The 14387-nt window shown below is 37.0% G+C and overlaps 1 protein-coding gene across 1 annotated transcript in view; it reads right to left on the bottom strand.

Annotated features, from left to right (window-relative positions):
- Nucleotides 1–2419: 2419 nt before the first annotated feature.
- The window catches only part of LOC119505210 (zinc finger protein 596-like), a 116507-nt gene continuing 104539 nt past the window's right edge, over nt 2420–14387 (bottom strand). Inside the window, exons 4-5 of the mRNA XM_037797863.1 lie at nt 5339–5421; nt 2420–4905 (exon numbers count right to left, since the gene is read on the bottom strand). Of these exons, the coding sequence (XP_037653791.1) occupies nt 3790–4905; nt 5339–5421 (1199 nt within the window). The 3' untranslated portion in view covers nt 2420–3789. The remainder of the gene's footprint in view (nt 4906–5338; nt 5422–14387) is intronic.

Raw genomic sequence — 14387 nt, 5'->3', positions numbered from 1 at the left:
CCCCCTTTTGTAAAAGCCAATTCATTTCTGGTGTTTTGCATTCCAGCAGCATTAGCAAACTATAACAGATTTTGGTACCAGAGAAGTGGGGTGTTTTTGCTGCTGAGTTTGCAAATACCAAACATGTTGGAATAGCTTTTTAAATGGATAAGGGGAAGATTCTGGAAGAACTGTGAGGAGCTTGATAGAAAAGGCCTAAACTGCTTTGAATAGACTGTTTGTGGAAATATGAACTCTAAAGATACTTCTGACGAGGTCTTGAACAGAAACGATCAATGTGTTGTTGCAAACTGGAAGAAAGGTGATCCCTGTTTTAAAGTGGCAGAGAAATTCTAAAAGCCTTAGTACATAAATTAACCAAGATCTAAAAACCTTAGAAGAGAGTGTTACTAAATTTAAAATTTCCTTAAGCTCTTTAGCAAAAGTAATGCTCCAGAATCAGAGGGGACTCAACCTTGTATTCTTAAAACAGGGAGGGCTTTGTCTAGCCTTAGGCAAAGCATGCTGTTTTTCTACTAACCATTCAGGTGTAATTTAAAAAAAAAGTTTAAGCCAACTCCAAAAAAGACTACAGGATAGAGAAGAGCAAAAGAAAAAGGAGACAAAATGGTTTAAAAGTAATATCAGCAATTGCTGGACCCCTGGCTCTTCTCATGTTAGCCTTAATCATAGGCCCCTGTGTTTTAATAAACAGTTTAGTTAAATTTGTCCAAAGGCATATTCAAAGCGTAAAACTCTTGGTTTGCAGTCTCAATATCAACACTTACCCTCAAAAAAAAAAAAAAAAATGATTTGATTCTCCCTAAAAACCAGTGGGGAATGAAGTGGGCTCCCTCCCCTTAATTTGTAACAGGAGGGTCCCCTCCCCCTCAACTGGCAACGACTGCAAAGTAAAAAATGTTGTGTAAGCATCAAGCCTTGAGAAGAAGGAACTGAAACTGTACCATTTTAGGGAGTGAAACTTGGAGTTGTACGCATCAGCCAAGCATAACTGTTATAACAATCAACAATTGCACCATTTCCAAGTGAAACTTTTTGTAACCAAGTGAAACTTTTTGTAAGATTTCTAAATGCCAACCTTGTTAAATTGTCTTTTGTAACCAATAGCTAACTGCCAACTCTGCTTCTGTTAAAATAGTTTGCTTGTGTTTCCAGGACGTGGTTTCTGTCTATATAAGGCACCAGCAAACACAGGTCAGGGCTGCTTACTGAACTCCCTGCATGGAGTGACAGTGAGCAGTCACTGGCCGGCTAATAAAGGCTCTTTAAATTCTGTTTGGCTGTCTCATACTTTAACTCACCTAACAAGGCACTGGAACACATGACAGGAAATATTGGACTTTGAGGGAGTGCAGGACCAGGGAACTCTCTATTTAGGCCACAAGTTCAAAATTCCAATCTCAATACACCTGTTCTATTTTCTCACTGGAATGCACTCTCCATGGGTAGGCTGCAGTGGTATTAGCAGAAAGGCACCCTGATTCTAAATTGGATGTGATGCAGATATCTCCCTCAAGAAAATTAGATCCTCTGATTATTGGCATTCTGTAAATTGAACACTCCCTATGACTACGAAATACATTCTGTTCTTGTTTGGTGTGATCTCTGTGTTGTTGGCAAAAGCCTTTCTGCAATAAAATACTAATGTATGGAATGACACTGGCAAGTTTTGAACTTGGAATTTTCTGGCCAATGAAACCACAAGTCCCCATGACATGTTTTGTGTTATTTAAAAAGTTTTGTTTTTAATTTCTTACAAAATTATGAAAACATTAAGTATTTTAAAAGAGGAGTATTTACATATCATAAAACCCTATGTTCTGGTTTGCTAAATCCAATGTCATGCAAAAGAACAGAAATGGATTAGCTTTCATAAGGGGGATTTATTACAAGTTTAGAGTTCTAAGGCCATAAAAGTGTCCAAACTAAGACATCAACAAGAGGATACTATCACTGAAGAAAGGCCTGGGAAATGGAACATCTCTGTCAGCTGGATAGGCATTTTTTGCTGGTCATTTGCTTTGTGGTTCTGGTTTCAAAGTGGATTTCTCCAAAATGTCTCTGGGCTTGTCTCTCTTAATTCTCTCTCTCAGCTCCTCTGTGTCCATGCTTATTCTCTCTGGGCATTTCTAAGTGTCTGGGGGTCTTCTTAGCTTCTTCAGGGCAAACTCTAGGCTTCATCTCTTAGCTTAGCATCTCCAAAAGGCTTTCTGTCTGCATCTCCAAGTGTCTGACATCTACAGCTGCCTCTTAGGTCTCTTAAGGAATCCAGTAAACTAATCAAGACCCACCTTGAATGGGCAGGGTCACCACTCAAAGGAAAAATCCTAATCAAAAGTTCCTACCCACAAGTCTGCCCCAAGATTGCATTACAAACATGGCTTTTTATGGGGTGCATAAGAGACTCAAAGCAGCACACTCGAGTTGTAAACTGTTTTTATTTATCAATGTTTGCATTCATCCTTGCCATGAACATATATATTGTAATACCAAGACAATAGTAAAGAGTAATAATGCTGTGTTCCAGATTTTTGAGTTATCATTCCAAGTTACTTTCTGAGTGATTCAAATCTTTGTGATTGGAACTGCTTAAAAAGAAAATTAGAATATGGCAAACATCAGATTTTCAGCAACAATATTTGTTGCATATATATATATATATATATGAACTGATCAATGAATTAACCTCACTTCACAATACTTTTTACAAATTCAAAACTCAGTATACCCATTTCACTTCACAATTTGTACTGTTATCCTACATAATATCAACAGTAAGTCTTGTTCAAAACCTTGAGTTTCTGCTCAATTTTGTTCTAATGGGCAACTTAAAGTATTTCATTTTCCACTATGAATTATCTGATGTGAAATCAAGTTGCAGATGTTTCCAAATGGATTTTAGGATTTTTCTTTCCTCTGCATATGAAAATTAATACTAAAGTAATGAGCAATCACTGATTTCATGCCTGCATTCATGACACTGATAAGAGATTTATAAAGTGTGAATTCTCAATTGCCCTACAAGTGTGGGTATACAATTAAAGAATTTTGTGATTTTTCATGAATAACATCTCCAGCATGAAGTGCCTGGAAATTCCTCAAGAAGCTCCTTCATTTGGTAAAGATTTGTCTATCAACAGGAGCAGAGGATGAAGACTCTTGAACTTTCATTAAATGTATAACATGAGTTCTCTAAAATTGTATATCATCAGACCTTACTAAATTCTTTGCCATGAAGGTGACATGATGTTGATTCTTTCCAATATGAACTGGCTTACACTGATGTAGAAAGAATTATTTAAAACTCTATCAGATTGATTACAAATGGTGTTTCCTCAGTGTATGAGTTGTCTTGTATGTTTAAAGGATAACTGAAGGGCTGAAGTCCCTTCAATATTCAAATCATTTATGGTATGTGTTCTCTCACATAATCTAATAAATGAACATTGGCTGAAGCCTTTCATATATAAAACTCATAAGGTTTCACTCAATTCAAATTCTCTCATGCTGTCTAAGTTTACAAAACTAAACTAAGTTTCCCATGTAGATAATATTCTTATGGTATCTTTCCCCTGGACATTTTGTCATGTTTTCTAAAACCAGAAGTGTGGGTGAAGGCTTTCCAACATTGATGAGATTCATAAGGTTTCTCTTTAGTGTCAGTTCTCTCATGTTGTCTCAGATGAACATATTGTGACAGCTTTCCCATACAGAAGACATTCATAGTGTTTCTCTTACATGTGAGTGTTATCATGTACTCTAAGTCTAGAATAACAGGTGAAGGCCTTCTCACATAGATGACATACATAAGGTTTCTCTCCAGTGGGTTCGTTCATGTTTTCTAAGGGAAGAACAGTGAGTGAAGACTTTCCCACATAGATGGCATTCATATGGTTTCTCTCCAGTGTGAGTTCTCTCATGTCGTCTCAGGTAACTATATAGAGTGAAGGCTTTCCCACATTGAGGACATCCATATGGTTTCTCACCAGTGTGAGTTCTCTCATGTCGTTTCAGGGAAGAGAGATAAGTAAAGTCTTTCCCACACAGAAGACAATCATGTTTTTCTCCAGTGTGAATTCTCTCATGAGCTCTAAGGTAACAACACTGAGAGAAGGCTTTCCCACAAAGATGGCATTTATATGGTTTCTTTCCAGTGTGAGATGTCTCATGTTTTCTCAAGCTAGAGAAACGATTGAAGGCTTTCCCACATAGATGACATTCATAAGGTTTCTCTCCAGTGTGAATTCTCTCATGAGCTCTAAGGTAACAACACTGAGAGAAGGCTTTCTCACATAGATGGCATTTATATGGTTTCTTTCCAGTGTGTATTCTCTCATGCCGTCTCAAGTTAGATAAATGACTGAAAGCTTTCTCACATACATGGCATTCATAAGGCTTCTCTCCAGTGTGAGTTCTCTCATGATCTCTAAGGGCAGAACATCGAGTGAAGACTTTCCCACAGAGATGACATTCATAGGGTTTCTTTCCAATGTGAGTTCTCTCATGTTGTCTCAAGGTAGAGAAATGAGTTAAGGCTTTTTCATGTAGGTGACATTCATAAGGATTCTCTCCAGTATTAGGTCTCTCATGTACTCTGATGCCAGAATTATGAGAGGAGGCTTTCTCACACAGATGATATTCACAGGGTTTCTCTCCAATGTAACTTTCATTGTAATGTGTAAGGACAGAGCTTTCAACAAAGGATTTACCAATTAGAAGACATTCATATGATTTACTTCTACTGTGAAAATGCTTTTGTTGATTAAAAGATAACTGATCATTGAGGGGTTTTCCAAATAGATTGCTGAAGTAGGATTTCTTTCTCTTGTGATTTAATACAGGTTGAGTAAAGTCTTCTGGCAATTCACTACACATTCCATTCTCTTGAGTATTAAAATTTGGCTTCTGGGAAGTAGATGAGAGACTATAAAAGGTTTGTTCATAAAAACCAATTTATACACTTATGAATTCTACAATAATCATTCAGTGCCAGTCTCCAATTAATATCTTTACTATATTAGTTACATACCATGTTATTCTCCTGCATGCAGAGATCTTCTCTTTTGTATCATCTAAACTGCACTCTTCATCAGTTTTGAAGACATTATAATGTTTCAAATATTTGGTATATGAGCCATGATTATACAATTATATTTTTATTAAAATGCAGGTTATCCTTTTTTATTGAAATTAATTTTCCCTAAATTCAAACTATCACAGACTTTTTCTGGATTAGCACTTAAACCAACCTACAGTTAAGTGATTGCATTGAATTACTAATTTATTCCACTTCCAGGTACACATTTAGAAGACCAGGGCTCACCACCATGATGCTTACCAATGCTGTGATTGTAAATGTGTCTTTCCTGCAGACATGTTGCATGGAGAGCATTCCTTGTTTTTTAAAGCCAACTTCACTGCCTGAAACAATTGAAAAGAGAATTAAATGCTAGACTAGCATTAGGGAAATAAAAATGCAGAAAAGACCCACATGACCCTATAATTATTTCAAATATGACACATTATTGTAGGGGGTAAAAAACTTCATGTGAAATTGACAATTAGAAGACATGTTCAAGATAGAAGCACAAGAAAAATTACTTTTAAAATAGTATGATGGAAAGCTAAAGGAAGGAAAAAATACTGAAGAGGAGTACCAGGAAAAGGGCCATTAAGTGAAAGTTTTAAATTCAACAGTACATAAACATCCATTTCCCCAAAGTCACAGACACTTGAATAAAGATTATTAAAGAAGCCAAAAAACTGACTACACCTGTGGAAAATTTCCCCTATATTTCAGAATATGTAGTTTACTTAAGGAAATCTGCAGGTGATATTTCAAGAACCTACTCAGTCACTGACAAGGCTCTACCTTGTCATGAATGACAGGTTCCTAGAGCTCACCTGAATTCTGGCTTTGGAAAAATCCAATTCCTTCTTTTATCAGTTTCTCTACTTGATTGCACTTGGAGGCTACATCAGATTTGCAGATCTGATTTCCTGGTTTTGGGACAGAATTCTGAGTTCTGTGCATTTAGTGTATTATCATCAAGTCCAGGAAAGATGTTTGCTGTAGTTTCCTATGCTGCTCAAGCAAATACCATGAAAGTTGTTAAACAATGGAAATTTATTAGCTTATGGTTTTGAGGTCAAGAAAATGTCCAAATCAAGGCATAATTGAGGCAATGTTATCTCCACAGCACTGCAGCATTCTGGGCTGGGAGCTGGTGACCATGGTTCCTTAGCCTGCCACATGGGATGGCACATGGCAGCATCTCCTGGTCTCTTGCTTCCCTTCTGGGTTTCATTGATTTCAGCGTCTTACTTCTGATGGGTTTCTGTGTTTCTGAAATTTATTCTCTTATAAAGGACAACAGTAATTGGATTAAAACCCATCCTGATTTAGGTGGGACACAGCTTAACCCAAGGATCCTTATCCCAAGGTCATACATAGAGTCAGTATACAAAGGAATGGATTAGAGTTAAGAAAATGTTTTTCAGAGGTACATACAACCCCAAACCATACTCCAACCTCTGGTCCCCTAAAAGACTCATTCTTTCTATAGGCAAAATGCATTCATTCCATCATAATATCCCAAAAGACTTAAGTCATTTCAGAAGCAAAGCTTAGTACAAAGACTAAAATCAGTTATGGGAGTGGTCTGTCCTGGAGCACAATTTTCCTCTGTGGATCTGTGAAATCTAAAGAAGTTATCTGCTTCCAATGTCCAATGGAGGAACAGGTATTGAATAAACATTTCCATTCCAATAGGGAGAAATTGACAGGAAAACAAAGTTCATGGTTCCAAACCCTGCAAGGCATATTCCATTAAATTTGGAGGTCTGTCACATATGGAATATCTTGACCTCTGAATCTGATGAAATGGCAGCCTGTTCTGGTTTGCTAATACTATTTTCCAAACACCAGAAATGAGCTGGCTTTAATAAAGGGGGTTTATTTGGTTACAAAGTTATAGAATTAAGTCCATAAAAGCATCCAAGTTAAGGCATCAACAGGGTACCTTCCCATAATGGCCAATGGCATTTGGAACACCCTGTTGTCTGGGAAGGCTCATGGTTGGCATCTTCTTCCTTTGTTCCCAGTTTGTTTTTTCAAAAGGCTTTCTTCTAGGACATTTCTCTCTAGGCATCTGGGGGTATTCTCTTTGTTTCTCCCAGGCAAACTGGAGAAGCTGCTTTCAATGGCAATCTCCAAAATGTCTATTTTGGCTACAGCAGCACTGAGTTCCTTCTGTTTGTCAGCCCTTTTATATAGCTCCAGTGATTTAATTAAGACACATTCTGAATGGATGGGGTAACATCTCCATGGAAATTATACAAAGTCTTGCCCACAGTTGATTCAGTCACATCTCCATGGAAACAATCAATAGGTTCCAACCTAATCAACACATACACTACCCCCAACAGATTGCATGAAAGAACATGATTTTTTTCTGAGGGACCTAATATATCCAAACTGGCACACAGTCCTACCACTTCCAAGTTCTTGTGCAGGATTCATGCTCTCTATAAATAGGGTGAAGCCTCCATCCTATTAGAACAGTAGGGTGGCAGCCAGAGATTCTGCACCCACACAGGTACATATTCTACCCTCTGAATACAGTGGTGTCACAGCAATCTTCCTCACAATAGGTGGAGACGCCAAACAACCCAAAGCCCTAGAGCAGACATACCCTTTGCACTCACAAGGGTGGGACCACCTTCTTGCCTGAGAAGACATCTTCAGTCCAGGCCTCAGCTTTCCATGGTTCTGCCCCTTTTCCCACAATCTGCCCCCTTCTCTATCTCTTTTAATCCAGACTGGCAATGGTTCCATTCATGCTGATCTTGCAAAATAGAGGTCAAAACCATCTGACAGAGGAATGTGCCACAGACTACTTCTGGATACCACCTCCAATCCTGGTTTGAACAGAAATTGCTGACTGTTTCCATGTTTAATTAAACACTCACATGGACTTGCTTTCCAGAAGCTCAGAATTTTCCTAACCATCAATTTCAGGTTTCTTTATGCCCAGGATTTCTGTTCTCAGCTTATTCCAGTTCTCTTGCATTTTACTATGAGCTGCAGGGAGAAATTAGTCTGCACATTCCACACTTACCTTGGAAACTGCCTCAAATATTGAAGTCCATCTCTGAAGTTCTGCCTTTCATACAGCATAAGGATTCAATTTTGCCTAGTTTTCTGCCATGTATAAAACAAGGATTGCCTTTCCTCCTGTTTCCAATAATACATCATTTTCTCCTAAGGCTTTACTTGAAGTACCTTTAAAATCCATATTTCTACAGCTTCTTCAAAGCAATCTAGGCCTTTCTTATAAAGCACCTCACAATTCTTCCAGCTTCAACTAAATTACCCCATTCCAAGGCCATTTCCACATTTTTGATATAAGCAACAGAAGAACTCCACTCACCTGGGTCCAAATTCATTTTAGTTTCTGAGACTGCTTAACAAATGTCATGAAATAGGTTGGTAGAAACAATGGAAATTTATTAGCTTATGGTTTTTTTTTTTTTTTTGAGGGAGAGAACATTATTGAATCAAAATCAATAATTTCTTTTTAATATCTACAAGCCAATACTGAACTTACTTTACTCAAAAAATGAACACAATGTACAAAAAAAGCATGCTTATATTATAAAAATATGTCAATTTTTCTTCCAGGCACTGAGCAAAGATCATTTTAAAAAAATCAAGGCAAACTTGCTCTCTATGATGACACTTCTATAATTTAATAACAAAAGTGAAAGCTAATATACTCACAAAGTATTTTTAAAAGCCCACTGGTAATGCTGCTTTACACTCATTGGCAACACTTCACACTTGCATCATGGCAAAGTACCTCTTTTATAGAATATATATCACTGTTTTAACAGAATACATGTGATTAGTTAAATCTTTACATTTTCTGACTTAACAGCTGTTAACATGTATTTCAGCAAAGTATTAAAAGCTTAATGAATTTTGAGTAGGATAATCCTTTTTATATTAGCTTTCATTTAAAAACAAGTTATATTGCTTTGGTGAAAAATGACCTCCTAAGATTTACAATACAATTTATGAATGGGGGAAAGCTGCATCACCCTCTACCATTTCACACTCAAATATCCTCAATCCTCCCTAAAAATGTATGTCCAAGTTTATATTGTCTCTTTTTTGTTGTCATTTTCTTCTTTCTTGCATTGATTGGCACTTTCCCAGGAGCCCTTAACAGGTGCTCTTCTATAGAGTGTGGCTTCTGTGCCTGTACAGTTAGTGGCAGCTGCAGAACAGTTACAGGCTGAAGAGTCCAGCTTTGGCTTAGCATGGAGATAACACTCCAAAGCTCATGGGAATATTTGGTCCTTGGATAAACAGAAAAGACAGCAGAATGGACATAATAAAACCATGAGCTGGGAAAAACAGGCCATAGCACCTTCACTATTGCTCCAGGATTTATGTGACAAGTTCAAAACATTGTACTAATTTTAAAAATCAAAATAGAAATAAACTAAATAGCATCAGAACTGACAGTGCCAACAAAATGTAACCTGTCCTTTTAAGATCATATACACAGCACTGTCACTGGCAGGAAATGATTCTGGCTCAGCAGAATGACCTGAGTACTCAGAGAAATCCCAGAGTACAATGGTCACACAGTGAATTAGTGACAACAAATGAATCCAATTTTATGAGTTACTGAACAAACTACAAAATACCTATTTTGATTAAGTATGTTACTCCTAAGATCCAAAACTTTTTTCTAGGCCAATTCTTTCTGTGCTTGGTTTTCACACCTCTGAAGGGTTAAAATTGTAGAAATACAAGGAAAGAGTAATCTGGAGCCCTGCTATACTGGGTAAGTTGATTTCAAAAGAACTGGGGGAGAAATACTTCATGTTTTGCCTACATAAAAACTAATATTTGTTCAGTTATCTGTTTCACAATATTCTGGGACTAAGGTGAGAAGAATAGGATAAAAGAAAACAGAAGGGAAAATGATTGCTGTTTCTTTAGTCAATTACCTAATTCCTTACAGCTTTCTAAGTTCTCAACTAAGCCCACTTTGCACATGAAATTAATCCTGTCAAATGTAGTTAGATATGGCTGAATTACACATATGATCTAAGCCAACTTAAGCATTTTAATGAGAACACAATCACTGGCTGTGGTTATAGGGAAGGAGGAACACTTACATAAATATTTGGACTGGTGTAATATTAAAAGAAACATTTGTGAAAGGATGAACATATTTTGGAACCTGAGCAAAGGCTTACCAATATTTAAAAAGTGACCATCCAGGTTGTTTACAGTGGCAATGATTCAGCCAGATCAGTGTGTTGTTCTTGGAAACTTCCATGGCCCCCAAAATATTCAGGACACAGAAAGTCCAACACCTCTGGAGGTCTACAGTTAGTAACAGAGGCCTGAAGTTCAACACTGCCACTGCAAACAACTGGATACCATAATATTAAATAAAAATAAAAATAAAAAGAATGAGTACACAAAGAAATTAAACAGCTAATAAGATGATGCTATTCAGAATCAGACTGGATGAGAGGATTACCACACCTGTTCACAATCACAGGTCCTTGCTCTCAAAATAAATATAAAGAACATTTACAGCAGAATGAAGCTTTATGAATGCAAGTTTTTATTTTATTGCAATTGTAATCAAACAGCCCAAAAGTCATACTTCTAAAATAAACTAGTTATCCTTTTCTGTAAAACTAATGTGACTTGGTAACACAGGTAAACTTTCTCTAATAGCAGCAGTATCATCAGCCCATGGCAGCAAAGAAATTTTAATTTCTAGCCCCCCATGGGCTCCCATACAAAGTAACTTCATAAAGCATGCAGATATCTACTCTGCTGAAGTTTCAAATGAAAAAAAGATCATTGAGCTTGTGGGTCTCATAACTTACAAAATATACATAAATGGTGACAAGTTAACAAATAGTAGACCCTTGCTTACCAATAAAATCATATAAGATGGAGGGTGGGTGGTGGAGAGAGAAATGTTTAAAATGAAAAAAATATTTTAAATGATGCTAGCCTTCAAAAATAAGTCATGCTAAGATCAGATCCATATCGACTCAAAAACTGAAAATTAAGCCATAATCCAAAGAACTCTGTCCATGAGTTCAAATGCATACATGCCAGCTGAAGAAAATGCAGTATTCATCTGACAATAGCTTCTTCAGAGCAGAACAGTAACATCTCACTGGAGTAATCACAAGAGGATGAATAAGACACCATCACACTTCTTTTTTGTCATTTAAAAAAAGGGAAGAAAAGAAAAAATCACAAGACAAAAAAATTAAAAAGAAAATTCACAATAACTGGAGAAGGCTATCCTGCCTTAGTGTCCATCAGCTGTATCTCCACATTAGCAGACATCCCACCTCCATAGCCTCCTTTGGACTGCATTTGGTTCTGAATGGAGCTAACTGAATTCATTCCACTGAACAGGTCTCCTGATCCTAGGTGAGCTGTGTGTACTAAGTTTGTTAGCTCTCCAATCATACTTTGGTCAATCCACCATTGCCTTTTCACTCCATGTCAACACAGCAACCCATTCAGCTATCCCTGGGCTGAGAACATTCCATATTATGCATACAGATGACTCTGCAGATTCACTGTTGTAGAAATTGTTCCTTGAAGATTTCTTTTCATTTGGGTTGGAGATTTCACTCAAAAATCCACACTCATAACTGGTGCTATTGTTGCTTTTGTCTCTGCCACCTGCTCTAGCTGCAGCTGCTCTCAGTACCTGCTCAATGGCTCTTGCCACCCCCACCCCCACAGCTGTGCTCCCCAATGTGCACACTGCTTCCTGGACCCCTCCTTCCCTGCACAGGCTCATGCTCAGGTGGCACAAGAGCTAGCTTATGGTTTTGAGGCTGGGAAAAGGTCCAAATGTAGGAATCATAAAGACAACACTTTCTTCCCAAGACTGTGGCATTTGGGGGCTTGGAGCTCACAACCTTGCTCCTTAGCTTGCCATATAGCAAGGCACATAATGGTGTCTCCTGGTCTCTTCTCTTCCAGGTTTCACTGATTTCAGCTTATTGCTTTTGGCTTTCACTTTCTCTCTTCCCTTAATTTTATTCTTTAAAAAGTACTCCCATACTAGGATGAAGCCCCATCCTGATTGATGTGGGACACACCAAAACTGAAGTAACCACATTAAAATTTCCAATGTAAAATGGTTTAACATGTGCAGGAATAAATTAGATTTAAGAACATGTTTATTCTGCTGTATATATAGCTTCAAACCACTATAGTGATCAAAGAAGAATAAAGTATATACATTGAAGATCAGTCAATGAAAAAGTACCTGGAACACAGAATAGTAACATTTTTTTCAACATCAAAGAGTCATGTTGACCTTGGGCCCAAATACAGTGAAAGCCTTTGGTTTCTGATGTCCAAGTTCAAAGACAGACTGCAGAACCCTCTGTATTTCCACACAAAAAGAAATTATATTTCCACAATAATTCATTATCTTGAAAAGAATGCAATACCAAGGTTGTCCAGAACAGTCTAAGTTTATAAGCCTATAAGCCTATTATTTTTATGACTATAGTTTATAAGCAGTCTTAAGTTTATAAACCTATTGTTTTTATGAATATAGTCTGAATCTACAACCAATGTCCATGGTGCAATAACTATTTAGGACACATTTAATCCATTATTTATCCTTTGAGAAAATACTCATTGGATTCCCAGAACTGCTTTTTGTGCTAGACATTAAGTAAAATAAGAACAAAATTTGTGTTCATGAAGATTACATTCTAGTGGGGTGAAAAACTAGATGTAAGTAGTAAGTACAGAAAGAAATTTCTTTTAGGTAGATTTTCATGTTATGTAATAAAATATGTATATAAGGTATAAAAATAAAATATCAAACAATATAGATAAGTTGTTCTAGACACTTCTTGAGAGGATTAGATAGGTAAGTTTGGGAGACTCACCCACTAAAAGCAGATGACTGATATTCTCCACCATCACATCTCTGAAGAGTGTTTTCTGGGATGCATCCAGCAGAGCCCACTCTTCCTGGGTGAAGTCTATAACTACATCTTTCAAGTTCACTAACTCCTAAAAACATGAGAGACATTCATGTTCAGAAAGGACCTTCTGCCAATGTCCAACATAGAATGTTTGACAGAACAGCACTGAGAGTGGTGATTATTGCCAGAAAGCTCAAATTGCATTTGACTTTTAAGTCAGATGATTCTCAATGCTGAACAGTCATCTGCCTTTCACACAAATGGATATATACACATGCATGCACTGATTATTTAAGACTCTATTATGAAAGAATCTCAAAAGACATGAGGTATAATGTAACCTGGACATTTCCTAACAAACTGATCATTATGACTTACAGATGGTGGGGTACAATTTATAATTAAGCATTCATAACTGTAACACCCCTTTCCACCAATTTAAAGTAAATTAACAGACTCATGACAGGACAATGAATATCCAGGATTTGCCACTTTTATATAATAGCTATAGTAAGATTACTGTCCCAGGTGACTTTGGTTTCCTCTCATCTATGATATCACTTCACAAGTTGTTACAAAAGTTGAAAGATATAATGAGATTATGTGTTAAGTACTTCCTATCTGAACATAATGTATAGGTATATTACTCATTAGAATGGCAGAGAATCTTGCAGCAAAATATAGCATTCTGCAGAACTAAACAGAGATCATGGATAACTTGGATCACTACATGCTTCCTGGCTCAACTCTCCATAACTCTGGTGTTCATCATAACATACAAGTACAGAGAGTTCACAAGCATACACAACAGATCCCTGAGACTGCTGTACTGAAGGATGATCCTGGCTGGCCATCCCAGGGATAGGAGATCTTCCAACTTCAACTTTCCTTGGGACATGCAAAACTGTGTTCATCATCTCTCTTCTATTTTCACCTCTTCTGTATGTTCAAAAGCATAAGTCTCTTGATCCATTCTGGTCTCTCCAATTGTTCAAACATTTTTACAAGCCATAAATTTTACTCTATCCACTACACTCCATCTCCTGAAGGCACAATAAAATTAAACACTTCTTTTCATTACTAACATTTATAAAATTTGAATAAAGATTATTAATAACAAGGAAAAATGGGCAATAAGGACAAAAGGAGAGAAAGAAATTTAGTATCTTTTAAAAATTTTTTAAAATGTACCAATATAAAATATTGATATTTTAAGAAATTAGGGAAGATGGCAGTTAGGAGATGCAGGGCAAAAAAAAAAAAAAATACCTCTGTGAAAAATGCTAGATAAAAGACAAAAAGTGACCCAGAACACCATTTCCAGTGACGCACCAGCTGGACAACGTCTGCTGAATCCACAGGGACCATGCACT

The sequence above is a fragment of the Choloepus didactylus genome, chromosome 10, assembly GCF_015220235.1.
Source record: "Choloepus didactylus isolate mChoDid1 chromosome 10, mChoDid1.pri, whole genome shotgun sequence".
Taxonomy (NCBI): domain Eukaryota; kingdom Metazoa; phylum Chordata; class Mammalia; order Pilosa; family Megalonychidae; genus Choloepus; species Choloepus didactylus.
Note: the sequence above shows the minus strand (reverse complement) of the source record. Positions and strands in the feature narration are given on the sequence as shown.